The sequence below is a fragment of the Cheilinus undulatus genome, linkage group 20, assembly GCF_018320785.1.
Source record: "Cheilinus undulatus linkage group 20, ASM1832078v1, whole genome shotgun sequence".
In the NCBI taxonomy this organism is placed as follows: Eukaryota; Metazoa; Chordata; class Actinopteri; order Labriformes; family Labridae; genus Cheilinus; species Cheilinus undulatus.
In genome coordinates, this window is record NC_054884.1 from 8,152,843 (window position 1) to 8,167,174 (window position 14,332).

A 14,332-nucleotide genomic window follows, 5' to 3' on the forward strand; every position below is an offset into this window, starting at 1 on the left:
ATGAGTCTTCAAACGCGTGGCTATGATTATGGAATATCAAGTGAATCATTTTAAAAGGCATGTGATATTTGAGCACCTTTATAAAACGTACTGCTGACGAATGTACAAAATTAGGCCGTTGGGATTACCCATGTTTCATAGGCCCAGATAATCAGATGTTTGTAGGAGGCTTCTTGCATTTGTGATGTTAAACACAAGAAATCTCTAATATTGGTGGTGTAACACCTCTGGTTTTGTTGTATTGAAACTAGTGAAGTTTTTTTTTCTTTTTATGAGAATCTTAAAGATCGGAGACCCTCAAAACCTTCATTGTTGTGTTATCTTTGAATAGAGCTTGCTGCATATGTCGCTAACATCTCATGCTAAGTTTAGATTTTTCCAGTTAAGTTTAATGAACTGTGTGAAAGTCTATGAATTTGAATCTGGCTGTACTGAGCTTATCAATCACTGCATTAATTTTAATAAATTATATAAGCTAATTTATAAGCTATAATAAGCTAAAAGACAGCATCTGATTACAGTTAAAGACGGTTTCTTAATACTTTTGTTTACTTCTGCTGTGCCAGTGTTATTTTAATGTTCATTAGGTGGAAAAGAAATCCAGAGAAAGTCGTTTAGCTTGCCTGACAAGGATTAACTCATTAAGCTAAGCTTGCTTGTAGTAACGTAACCTATTTAGAAACACCCTCACTGGAGATGCCGCTTCCAACAGGGATGGTAGTGTGTGTTTTAAGGACTGTTTTGGCACCATACAGTAAACAGAGAAAAAAAACTCACAGGTGAAGTGTAAAGGCTAACTGGGGATAGTAATCAACCCAAACAGAGACTTCTGCCAAGGTGAGATAAGGAGATTTCAAACAAGTCTTTAGACTGTGGGTTATTTTCTTTAATTCGGTGAGCAGCGTGCCACTAAAGAGGAATGTTTAGGCTCTCATAGACATTTTAATTCTTTGTGACATGTTACAGCAGGAAAAAGCTTTAATAGTTTAGAACCAGTCACTGCGTAAGTTTTAGGTTAAGTGTTTTGTCTTTGTGCTGATAAAAGTTTTGTTTTTTGACACTGAGGGGCTCAGATTGTTATTCTCAGTGTCTGATAACATAACAGAGAGAATCCTACAGAGGAAAGATATTTTGTAGCATCAGTCCTTGTATGCTCCTGTTTTTGTTTACCAGAAAACGACATTGTATTTCTCTCTTAGAGGCACCAGATTTTATGACAAAAGGCAAACATTTCACTTTGCAGAACCAGAGTTAACTACTTCCCCTACTGGTTGTTTTGCCATTTTTGATGAAGACTCAGACACTTCATTTTTCATATCACTCATAAAGCTCAACAGTGACTGTTCTCTGTTGGACATCTCTGACAAGAATCAGGTGAATGTGAAAGGAAGTCCATGCTCCAGAGAAGAGGGTGGTGGAATATTGTGGTACAGCGGTGAGAATTTAAAGGATGAAGTGTGTTTGAGGGGAAACTGGACACTTAAGTGTGTTGAATAAATGCATTAAACCTTCACATTAGCTTTGAGGGACCTTTATAAATTCTTCATTACTCAGATGTAAAATAAATGATTTTTAGAGGCGGGAATCTTTAGGCAGCTCACAATTCGACTACGATTCATAGGGCTACGATTAAATTCGATTCGTAATTGATTATTGATGCATTTTGCTGCGCTTGTTTTTTTTTTTTTTTACATTTCTGTTGTTCTCACTATGTCAAACATAATAAAAACATTACATTTGTATTTAGAAAAATAGAGAAAAATTAAATGTCCACTATCCTCTAATGGAAGATGTGTGTAAACTGAAAATTTACTATTTCACTGAACCACAGGTAGCAGCATCCTTTCCTTGTAACATTTCTGAAATTACATTCATAAAAATGTCCTTTTTCTCAGATGAACAACTGGGAATCTAAATTTTGCTGTTACGCACTGCATGTCAGACTTCCACCTTTTTGTTTCGGCTATTCCCCAGTATTAAATATGTAAACTAGATCAAATTGCAATTTCAGCTGACATTGCGTGGGGATGCTGAGAGCTGAATTGTGGAAGACCTGCTGAAAATAGCCAAAAGCACAAAAATAACTGAAAATAGCATAAAAATAGCATAAAATAGCATAATAGCAGATGAAAATGGCATTCCGTAGCTCAAAAAAGGATAAAAATAGTTGGAAGTAGCCTTAAAATAGCTGAAAATAGCATTAAAATTGCTGATGTTGGTCTGAAAGTAGCTGAAAATTGCATTCAATGGCTGAAAAAGCTTAGAAATATTAGAAAATAGCACAAAAATAGCCATATTTTAAAAATTATAGAAGTTAGAAATGAGAAATGTCATAGCAGTCGAATGACCAAGAAACTGAATTTTTAAAAGTTCAAATGGTGTCGATATGACACAGTATGAAGGAGGAAATAGCCGGCACGGAAGAAGAATAATAAAGAAAATGGCCAACACCAATATCAATATTGTGGATGCTCAGCATCCCCACTAATTACTTACGATTATCGATTGTTAGACATTTATAAATCGATTCAGAATCTTCCACCTCCACATAATGATGCATCTAAGGATGGATTATTTCTCCCACCTCTAATGGTTTTATTTCAATATATTACCTAGGCCAGACTGGCTGGACTTGAAAAGGGCTGTTCAAAATCAATAAAAGGGTGAAACATCCAAGGGGGAAAATACTTTTTATAGGCACTGCACTGGTATAAAGTGCTGAGATGGCATTACCACAGGTGTGTGCAGTTGCTACAGCCACACGCTTCATAGGCACAACATATTTGAAATATAACTGAATTCATTGTGTTTTGCAAGCAGCATTTGCTGGAATACATAATGACACTTTTTGATGAGGGTAGGTGCCACTTTTTAACCACTTTTCCCCCTCATTGGGTCTTAATCTTGCCTTAGAAAAAAAATACAGGAAGCATACTTTTTAATAAACCATGCTGAGTGCTGGTTTGACCGAAATGTCTCCGCATTTAAAGACGGTTACAGGTAGAGGAAGGCAGTGACCTATTAGCCTCTCTCTCAGTAACCACCACTGACTGATGGTGAAAACAGATGGCGCTAAAAGAGCATCACAGAAATGGCACATTGTGGACTTGGCTGAAAGAAATAGAAGTCACTATCCAGGAGGACAGTTTAAACCTTTCAAACACCACAGTGACTTTATTCCAGGTTTTATGCTATATATTGGCTACACTACTCAACCCTTCCCCCTCCAAATTTAGGGTGGAATTTCAGTGTTTGGTCCATATCTGTAAGGTATCAGAAAAGACATATGGATGACATGAAAGAGTTCAGACAGAATGCTTTGTGTATTGACAGTGAAGTTTATTGCCGGTCGGTCCAATTAAATGCAGTTTGTGTATAATTGGATGGGAAATTATTTGCCTAGGAGCATCACTATTTCAGTACTGCCCTTTCATTGTGTGACTATTTACAGTGAATTATCCTGGACCATATTTCATTTGTCTTGACTTTGCTTGTATTCCCTCCACACTCTGATAACCCCAGCAGGACTGTCTCTGGGTTTAATCTTACCCGAACAGTCTTACTCTGCAGTCGGTGCACCCTCTCACCCTTCAGTCCGTCTGCCTGTTGTCTCCTCTGTTTGGCTGAGCTCTGTCAACTCTTTGCAAATGGAGACTGCTGACTCGGGAGTTCAGTGGTTTTCTGTGCCAAAGGAAGCTGCTTATGTGGTCAGAGTGAGTGGTGAGCCTGGTGTCAGTAGATTCAGGGCAGCGGTCTGCTTTTCAATAGATGAGCTGTTTAGTGAACATTGGTGTGCTTTTTTCTGTTGACCTAAAACTAAACAGTGTGGTAATGTTGAAGCTAACTTTGACTGGGCAGGTTGAACTGATGCAGTCATAGCAAAGCCTGCCAACTGTGATGTAATTTAAGTGTGGCTAACAAGGGCAAATAAGCTGCACTGGCCAAAAATATTTCTTTAGGAGGAATGAACTCAGAAACATAGCTCCTTCAAAAGCCAGTACCAAAGTAAAACAGCAGAAAAGTGCTACAACGAAGAAAACTTGCTCCTAATAGTGAAGTGAATGCACCAACAGTCAGTTTATAAAGTTAGGGTACACTATCCCAAACATGTTTGACCCTTCATGTCAAGTTTCTTTCTCTAATGTTCATGCTCCTTAAGAGAAGAAGATGAAGAAGAAGATGTAAGACATGGAACATTATGGTTTTTCATGCAAGCTCAAACATGGTTAAACTTGGTTTATATGGTATATGATGCATAATTGATGCAAATTAATATATATCGATTGCATCATGATAAGATAGAAATTCAGGAGTTTTAGAGGGTCATATCTAACTAAACCAACTCAAAATAATCCACAACGTGGGCAAGATGAGTTTATGAATGGGGTAAATGAAAAAAAAAAAAAAAAAAAAGAGTTTTGATGTAAGGCCTGTTCCCAAAATTCTTTGTAATCCCAGCGATAAAGCGTCCTGATCTGAGCTACTGTAAATATATTACATCAACAACAGTCCCTGATGTCAAACTTGCCAAAGTTCCCTGCTGAGTCCTCCCTCTCCTGAGCCTGATAGCCCAGATCTCTCAGCAGAGCAAAGCTCCTGTGCTCGCAAGTGATGAAAACATCAACCCCTCTGAGACACTCAGAACTTCCGTACCAGACAGAGTCTGCTAAAAGTACAGCTAGCTGCACATAACGGTCTAGTCAATAGCAAATCAATACAATTCTAAGTCAGGTTTCTCTGTGACATGTAGGGTTAGGTGTCATTTGTCTTTTTTTTTTTTTTAACATAGAACAAACCTATCAGAGAATAGTTTATTGCTTGTGTTGGAAAATACATAAGATGAGGGACTTAAAAATTAATATATCAGATCGCAATTGCAATATTGGGGAGAAAAAGGGTTGAGCGAAAAAATGTTTTTAAGGGCCAATACTGATATGGACTAGTAGCAGTTTATAAAACTGATAACTGATATTTGAAGACAATATGTGTATATTATGATGTACAAAATGTTTTTTTATGTAGCAAAAGTAAATTGCATGGTAAAAAAGAAGGAAAATAAACAGTAGTTTAAGTAACAGCAGGAAAACAGGAAGTGATGCGTATATGCTCACTGTGTCAGTGATACTGAGGGTAAGTGTTGATTGGCTAGTACATATGTGACATCTAGTCAGTCAGATTGTGTTGTTTATAAGACATTTGATCAAATAACTTGATCAATTAACTGTTAATTTATCCTCAATAAAAGGTCAGGCTGATAATTGATCAAGCCCTTATCTTAAGTGAATGTTTTTCCTCTATCAGCAGCACCTCATCATTATTAACATACAGTGCAGTTGCAATTGATTACTTTAGCTGCAGGGAGAGTGTGTGAGCGTTACAGTAGTTTGACACTGTGAGCTTTACTTGAATCTTAAGTTACACTCTTGGGGCTGTTAGTCACTGTTACTGTGGTAGAGTGGTTTCACATTAGGGACCAAGGCCTGGATCTAATTACACTTGACCCTAAAGCCTGGTTCATTTGATCAATGTGAACACAAGCATACCTCACTTTGGTACTGTACCCAAGTGTGCTTGTAGAAGTTTTCTCAGGCTTTTTATATGGACTCTAGCATGGAACAAGGGACATGAAAATGTGTTCTGGGCACTCGTCCGCAAGAAGGGGTGTAAATTCAGCACTTAATGTCTCCTACCTCTTCAGAAAACAGTCATATCTGTGTAGTGATGACCCATGTCATCCTCTGAGTTGCATGGTAGATGTGAAAGTAGGAAGTGTGTCTAATTTGTGTGTCAAAAATAATGAAAACATTGATTGTAGCCTGCTGAGTGGACTCCATGGTCCATGGATACAGAACAAAGATTCACGTGCAGTGTGAAATACCTTCATGCTACTGAATGCCTATGTTTAAACTGGTATTGACGACATTATCAGGGTTTAATACTAGGACATTTTTTCAAAGAAGAAGATAAAGGCACATCTAAACCAGTTTTTCCCACCCCTAGTTTCTCCTGATAGATCTCTACTGGTCTGTTGAGGCACATTTGTCCCTGTCCTCCACCACATTATTTAACAACCATTGTCTTAATTAAACCAGATCCAATTTTTTATAGAATGCTGTTATGTAGGCCAATGTCGAATCGCTCCAGTTGTTTTTTGATTTATTTATGTAACTTTTAATTTCTCCACAGACCTCTACATGAACATTCAGAAGAGGATCTCTGCAGCACACCTGAGCCACAGTTAATCCTCCACGCCTGCAACCCATAAACCCTCAGCCTCCCGCTTCTCTGTGCTGCTCCCTGCAGGTGTGGGTGTGCCTCCTGTCACACTGGCAGAGGAGGTGGGGCAGGAGGTGTTGCCAGGCGGGGGACCAAGGCTGCACCCGCCTGCCTTCTCCATCTTCCTCTGTCCCATTCGTGCCCACCTGAGCGGAAGTTTCCTCAGGCAGTGGGCTGAGAGGGATCCAGCCGAGGGCCTAGAGAGTGAGCTGATCAGATTCGGCCATCGCAGAGCGGCAGTGAGCGGGCTCTGTCGGGCGGCGTGTGCGGGTTAAGGAGCGGAGCATGAGGAGAGGTTGTGGTTGTCATGGAGCAGCAGGTTAAGAAGCAGGTGAGTGTGGTCGTTTAGTTCAGCATCTCTCATTTGTAAGTTAACATCCCTGGGGTGGGGAGTTGTTTACCAAGAAAATAGGGCCTCTGAGAATACACTGCCCTGAAGGGAGTGGTTAGCTTTTCAGCAACAACTCCCCAAATTTTTTTGGTGCTTTATGAGGATAAATCCACTACTGGCTGAATTCAGTTCTTCTTAAAACATCTTTGACAAGTCTGCACAGTGCTGATTAAGTCTGTCACTTTCAAGGGACTCTCCTCCTTTTGTGGAGTACTACAAAGCTTTGTTTGTTGTGACACCCTGCGGTAAGCCAAGACAACTGTTCTTCCTATTGGTTATCCGCAAAAATTAATATCATGAATGTGGCTAGGCATTAATATAGGGATGCACGATATAATGCTGATATTATTGTGCATCCCTGCATTACTCCAGTGGAATGGTAAGATGCAAGTTTTAGCCAACACTGCTTACATGCAACATTATCTCCATTGTCTACATCTAAATACTGACAAGCCATGCTGGTCCTATGAGACACTGTCAATGCTTTCCGTTTGCAGTGTTTGTTTTACGTCGGGGCGATAGAGCATTATAGCAGCAAGGCAATATTAGCCAGAGCTACAGGCTACTAGTGTCGGTTAGCTTTTTAACAGTTTAGACAATTGATTTAGGATAAGGGCCTGAATAAGGGCTGAATGATGCTGGAAAAATTATCGGCCAATGTGGACGAGGTGTCATCCGTAGTGTGAATCAGCTTCCCTAGGATTGGCCTCGCGTAACTTAGCATCTGCCTGAAGGGCCATACCAATGTATTGGCAGCAGCAACGTCACCACTAAATGCTGCAGGAGGAGACTCAGGGACTGCTGCATAGAGCTCAGTTCTCTAGCTAGTGATGATGATGATTTCAGGCTGACTGAAAGGTACGCTCATCACGGAAATGAGTAGGGTTGATCGATATGCTCTCATCCGGCCAAGATTACTGCTTGTTGATTGGTCGTTCATGTGAGAATGAAATGGCTGTGCAGCAGGAAAGAAAGGAGAATTTCAGCGCTGAACAATCCAGGTAGAGAGGCGCACAAAGATGCAGGATGTTTGCATTGAAGCAGCGCTGAGAGTTTCTGCTGCCCTCCATGAAGCATCAACTCCTGTGGTCTGTCTTTTGCTGGTCAGCAAATACAAGTATTCAGTCCCTTTATTATCGCATTAAAATGTACATGTCAGCGTTAGTGTCAGTTATAGACAGACAGAGAGCAGAAGAGAGAAACGATGATATCTTCTTGTCATTATATCCTGACCAACAGATTTTTTTTCCCCTTTACTTTGGTAAATAATCACTGCATTCACTCTGATACATGCTTGTAAATGACACGGTCAAGGCTGGCGCAGGTGATCCAGACAAAAGTTATTATTATAAATTAATACAAACGATTGTCTGAGGATATTTTATAGCCTTTATGATGTTAAATAGTAACCATGCCGTACTAAAATTATATGATTAAAAGCAAGTGCACATTAGATAGCAAATTAGATTAAATTGCTATATGGCCTGCTGCAATTTTCAAATCACAGACAGTGGAATATTTCCTTAACCTGAAATGTGTCAAAATACCAGTTTGATTAAAAAAATAACAGCGGAAATTCTATGCTCTGCACATTATGTGTAAGCGTCTGTTTTCAGATTAGTTTACAGAAATCCATGTATATGATTTTTATAATAAAACGTGAATTACAAAAATAAACTTATCATCCCCTTCAGTAAAGTAATTGATATCAAATTTGTTTTATAAACCAAAATTGCAATTAGATATTTTTTTCAAATCTTTCATCCTTAGTGCAGTTGATCTTATGAACAATACGTTAGATGAGGATCCTAAAAATAATTGCATGTTAAAATGCAATTGCAATATTAGGGAAAAAATTAGATTATTATATGAGATTATTTTTTGAAATCGTTCAGCCCTAGTGCACACTGATAGTCTCTGACTCAGCTGTTGTTTTGCTACATCATAAAAATAATAATTACAATGCTTATAAAGCTTGTTATATTCAATTTCAAGATTATTCACAGCACCAGAAGGGTGCAACGAAGAACCTGAAATCAGATTTAGCTGATTTTGAGATAAAGGGAAGGTTTTCTTTCTTTCTTTTTTTTACTTAAACAACCAATCGATTGGTTGGTGTGCTGGTGTCATTTTGGCCAACCGAGTTCATCTTGGTTGACTACAGGCCTAAAAACAAGAAAACACGAGGTTTTGACTAAAATCCAAGAGCACAGAAACAGTAGTGTGACGTGTACAAGGTCACCTGATGACTGCATGTCCTTTGCGATGTGACTATGCAGATGTGCCCATTACCATCACCACAGAAATATGATACATTGATTAGCCCTTGCTTGAACCATACAAACAAGAAAAACAGTTCTCAGGGTAAATCTTGAATCTTGAACATCCTGTAATCATAACAGGTATTGATTATGTTTGATTTTAGCTAGTTTTGTCCTGAAGTTTAAAGTTGTTATTGTGATGACTCTTTATGCAGCATTAAACATGCATTTAAGTACATATTTTACACTCAGACCTTGTCGAAAAGTTAAAATGTTGTTATGCTGAGTGAGAGAGCTCTAGTTATTTGAATTAAATATAAAATGTCATTTATTGGGTCCCATTTAGACTTTATCCCGAGTTTATTAGAGCTTCTTATACTGTGATAACAATGAAACAGCAGTTCATTGTGTAGCTTTCATGATTACACTGAACTAATAAAGGTCAAGAAGCTTCAACCTTTTATGATAAATCATTGTTTTACTGTTAAACATTTTTCTTCATATCCCCCACTTTCACTCCTTCACATGACCATTCTTGATCCTTAATAATGGTTGGTCTTTTCAGGTTAACGCCTGAAGGGTCAGGGGATCAAACCTCTTCGGTTAAAGATAGATGTGTAGGAGAGACATTTCACAACCTGGCACTGCTTGGTCTGGTAGGAGAGCAAACATTGCTGCCAGTGACCTATTGCTCAACAGGTTTAAAGCAAAGCTTTCTTCCTCTTCTATCTCCGTGTTCCCACCTCTGTGCTGTTTTCTGTTATATAATCATTAACTCATAATCGTACAGTTGGACGCATGAAGACGCCCGCCTTCCAAAGAGATGTGAATGTAAACACAAGTCTTTAAGGCAGAGGAGGTCTTTTTAAGTTAGATGTTTGAATTACATAATATTGTACTAAAAGACATCAGAAGAATAAATTTATATGGATGGTTTTAGTGACAGTGTGACTGCTTCAATAACAGGAGCTGATATGGTGGTTCATGCTGTTTTTATCTGAAAAGTTCACCCCTGTTCTAAATGTCAAACAAATGTTTGGAAGTTTAGCAGAAAAATGATTAAGATGTTTCTTTTTATGTAGTCATTATAGCAGTGTTGATAAAAACATGAAATGATAACCAGGTCGAGAAGTATCCTGATAATTCTGGATGCTTGAAGAAAATAAACAGCTCATTAAAGACCTCAGCGTGTGTGTTTTGGTATGTCGTTCCCAGTTACCTAACTCAGTGATTAAACCAGTCATAACTCTAAACATGACTGTGTCTTCAGAGCTTTCTAAAGGACAGAGATTGTCTGCTGAGGTGGCTGTCATCCAGTGCTCCACTGGAGTTTTTGTGGCTTAGTAGCCGCCTCTCAACCGGATGGTTGATCCCCATCTCCTGCAGATACATGTCTAAGTGTCCAAACGTTCCTGCTGGTAACCAGCAGTCTGTGAATGGAGAAGTACTGATGACCAGTTTACATAACAGCATCAGCCATCTCTGTGTGATTGTGGTGTAAACGGACAAATGTTGTGTAAGAGCTTTGAGCCAGAGAATAAAAAAAGTGCTGTTCAAGTCTGTTCACCAATTCTGTTCACTGATGTCCATATAAGTTAATATATAAAGTAAATATTAGGCTAGGTCAAGCATATTCTTTGTTATGTTCTTTGTTTACTAGGGTAGGGAATCACTTGTGGCCCTACAATAAAATACTATCACTATACCTCTGCCATGATTTGATATTATTGCGATTTTAAACATTGTGAAATACAGTGAGTGTTGTGATACCATATATCGCAATATATTGCCAATTTTTCAACTGTTTAGCTGATTCAGCATTAGCCTTGCCTTCATTTTTATTTTATTACTGCAGTATTCTATTTTCATGTGGCACACCTTGCAAACCCCATGTGTCATGACTAGGGGTGTGACGAGATCTCGTGCCACGAGATTTCTCGTCGCGGAAAAATCAATCTTGTGAGATCAATATTGCGCAGACAGTAGGAGCAGCAGCTGTCCTTACAGAAAAAAAATACCAAACTGAAAGTTATAATAGATCACAAAGATGCCCTAAACTCTTTAAAACTGTTCGTGAGAGAGCCTATGAAGAAACGGAGCTGATCCGTGATCCATTAAAATGACAGCTTCAACCCCCACCCCCTCCCCCTCATGCGCTACGTGGGGCCGCACATAATCCGCCTATGCATAATGAGTTCAATAAAACAATCCGAAATGATGAGATGCTGCTGCTGGTAACTTGTGCAGTCTCTGTGAAGAGAATACAGCGTTTATTTAGCTTGTGTATGCGCGCAGACTCGCTTTTAGTGCCGCTGTTTGTGACTTTGTAACTTTGAGTCGTTATGTCTCCTTCTCGTCTCACCGTCTGTCAGTCACACATCCATCAGCTGCTGGCTGCGGGTATCACCAGTTAGAAGCTTAACATGAGTAGCTGCAGTAAACTTAGCAAAACGAACTCTGTTAGAGCGCCATAGAGTCCACCGTTAGCTCCAAAAAGCAAAGTTCTAGCTCCAGTTAAACGCGCCCTGTTTGTCTGACCGCAAACAGAGCAGAAACAAAAACTCACTCATCAACGCACACACATTAACACACACACATCTGACGCATCTGTGCGTCGTGTCCAACACTGTCAAAGCTGATATGAAAAAAAGAACTCAAAACGCTAAAATAATCTATTTCTCTAAATCACAGCAAACGTGTTTGTAGACAGAAATATTTCTTTTGAGTGTTTTAAATATGGATGTACCTGAAGAGGATAAAAAATAGTTTGATTTTGCTTATACAGCTCTTTATATTTCAGTCTGTAAACAGTGCTTAAAGTATGTTCAAAATAATCTAAATGCTTTTAGAAAATATAATTAAATATAATATTAAATATAGTTATTGTAATTGTAGCAATGAGTGCATAGTGTAGTAAATTAACTATTTTGTAGACTGTTAAAATGAAAGGTTTGATTTGAAGAACATTAAACTATACATAAAACATACTTTTTGGAAGCATTGATAGCCTATTCAGTACAACAGGAGTTAGTTTAAACATTTCTGAATATACCTGAATGCTTTGCAATTATCACTTTTGGTTGTATAAAGTACATATCATCCACCCATGAATTTTTTTTCCAAAATTAAAAAAAAGGTGTAAAATCTCGTCTCATGTCTCGTGGGCCTGAATCTTGTCCCGTCTTGTCTTGTCTTGTGAGATAAGCGTCTTATCACACCCCTATTCATGACTCATGTCCAGGTTGTTCGTGCCCTGCCTGCATTCCTAGTGTCCTTTCCTTGGTGCTGCCATGTTGGTTGTACTCTTTCTCTGCTGTATGACCGTAACCTCTGAAGACCTCATTGGACAAGCAGCACCATCAAGTGGACAGAAAAGCAACTGATGCTATATAGGGCTGCAATGATTAGTTGCCATAATCGATTGTGTCGACTATAAAAATTAGTCAACACAGAAATTCAAGTGTTGACTAATCATATAATTGTTTTTGATATTGGTAATCAAATACCGGCCGGTAAAAACTCATCTGTACTTGCAGTTCACTACTCAAAGAAGAGAGCCAGCCTCACACCAGAACATGTTGACTCATGTTCCTGCACTGCAATTTAAAGAAATTATAATTTATTATTCAGTCGCTTGGGCTGGAAGTTTGATTTGTTTACATGAATCTTTATTTGTACTTTTGGACTTTGGATGGGCAATTTGCTTTATTTACTTTTATGGACATACCAGACACTTTAAAGAAAGCCATCCTTTAGTTATTTGTAACCTGCAAGGCAGGTGAACTGCTTCTATTTAAATTGCTACTATTTACGTAAAATGGGGATCCAAAATAGTATGCCAGATAATTGTGATCAATCGACTGATTGGGAAATTTATCGATAGATTAGTCAACATAGAAAATAATCATTAGTTGTAGCCCTAATGCTATATATCCAGTACCATGGTTAGTTTGAAAAAGAATTGATACTTGGCAGATGATATGTCACCACGCAAAATGTAGCGATACTATGCTGTATTGATTTTTTTCCCTCACCCATGGGCGTAGCACAGGGGGTACTGATTACCCAGACCCACAGTAGGGAGGGGCCCTTGAGAGGCCTGCAATGAATAGTGTGTTTTTATTAATTGTTTCTTACTAATTAGTGTCATTATTAACTGAAAGCAACTGAATACATTGGTCAAGAAACTACAATTTGCACCAAATAAAGTGAAATACAATACTGGGGGCCCCCTGCTTCTCCCTTAAAAATGTCCAAATGGTGCAGTCCAGCACTGCAAAATACTGCCAGTAAATTCAAATTAACCATAGTAAAAATATTGCTCATAAATGGGGAAATTATGGTTAAAAAATACATTAAAATGCATAGATATTTGAAAAAATGTTGCAACATTTGTTGCTTGGCTAGCCGGGTTAAGGGGGCCCTGTGTAATATTCTTTCTGGGGGCAAAAAAATCCCTGGTTACGCCCCTGCCCTCACCCCTATTATTTACCTGCCCAGGGCATCTTTTCTCTTTTTGAGACCAGTGTAATTTTGTACACTGTCTCTGACACAAATAAACTGAATAAACTAATAAACTAAACCAAACAAACATATAATTTGTCAATATCATCTGCTACACTGATCATCAACTGGAGCCCCACAGCTTCTTCCTCCGGCCCCCAGAAGCTCGATTAAATTGAGAAAATAGTGCTGAGGAAAAAAATGTATTGCTGTATTTAGGGTGTCTTTTCTTTCTTTCCCTTTTTAATTCCTACAGATACTGAAGTAACTCCAAAAAATAAGTGAGATTGAAACAATCTTTTTGAAGATTGGATTAATGTTTGATCAGTTTTACAAATATCCAAGTATTATTAACTACTAAAAACAAATAAAATGCATGACAAACTTACTCATAAGTCCATTCATTTTAAAACTGTTTTTATTGTCTTTTTAAACATAAATAATAATATACAGCAATGTTTCCATAAGTTAATCCTTACAGTTAAACACACAGTTGCCTGATTTTCTACAAAATACAAAAAAAGAAGAAAATAAATAGCACATCTTAAGTAAGAGAAAACTGAGGATAAAAATGTAAACGTATACAATCTACAAGAATAATTGCATTTAGAAAAAAAACCCTAATAATAATAAAATTTAAAGAGGGAATGCACAAAATATTTATGTTCTGATTTCTTCTTTTTCCCAGTTTTCCTAATTCCATGCTACATCTAAAGAGCCCAAATAAATTGTGTCCACTTGGTTGAAATGATTAATAAAAGGTTGCCAGATCCTGTAAAATTTCCTCTCCTGTTTTTAAAGAGAATTTTATCTTCTCATTCTCCAAGTGTGCCATTACATTTCTCATAAGATTTAAATATGTTGGTACAGTCTTCTGCTTCAAGTTAAGAACAATCATTCC

The 14,332-nt window shown here is 38.1% G+C and overlaps 1 protein-coding gene across 1 annotated transcript in view; it reads left to right on the plus strand.

Annotated features, from left to right (window-relative positions):
- tmem94 (transmembrane protein 94) overlaps positions 1–14,332 on the plus strand; it is a 62,152-nt gene that overhangs the window by 2,826 nt on the left and 44,994 nt on the right. The window contains exon 2 of the mRNA XM_041815178.1: positions 6,187–6,607. Within this exon, the coding sequence (XP_041671112.1) occupies positions 6,584–6,607 (24 nt within the window). The 5' untranslated portion in view covers positions 6,187–6,583. The remainder of the gene's footprint in view (positions 1–6,186; positions 6,608–14,332) is intronic.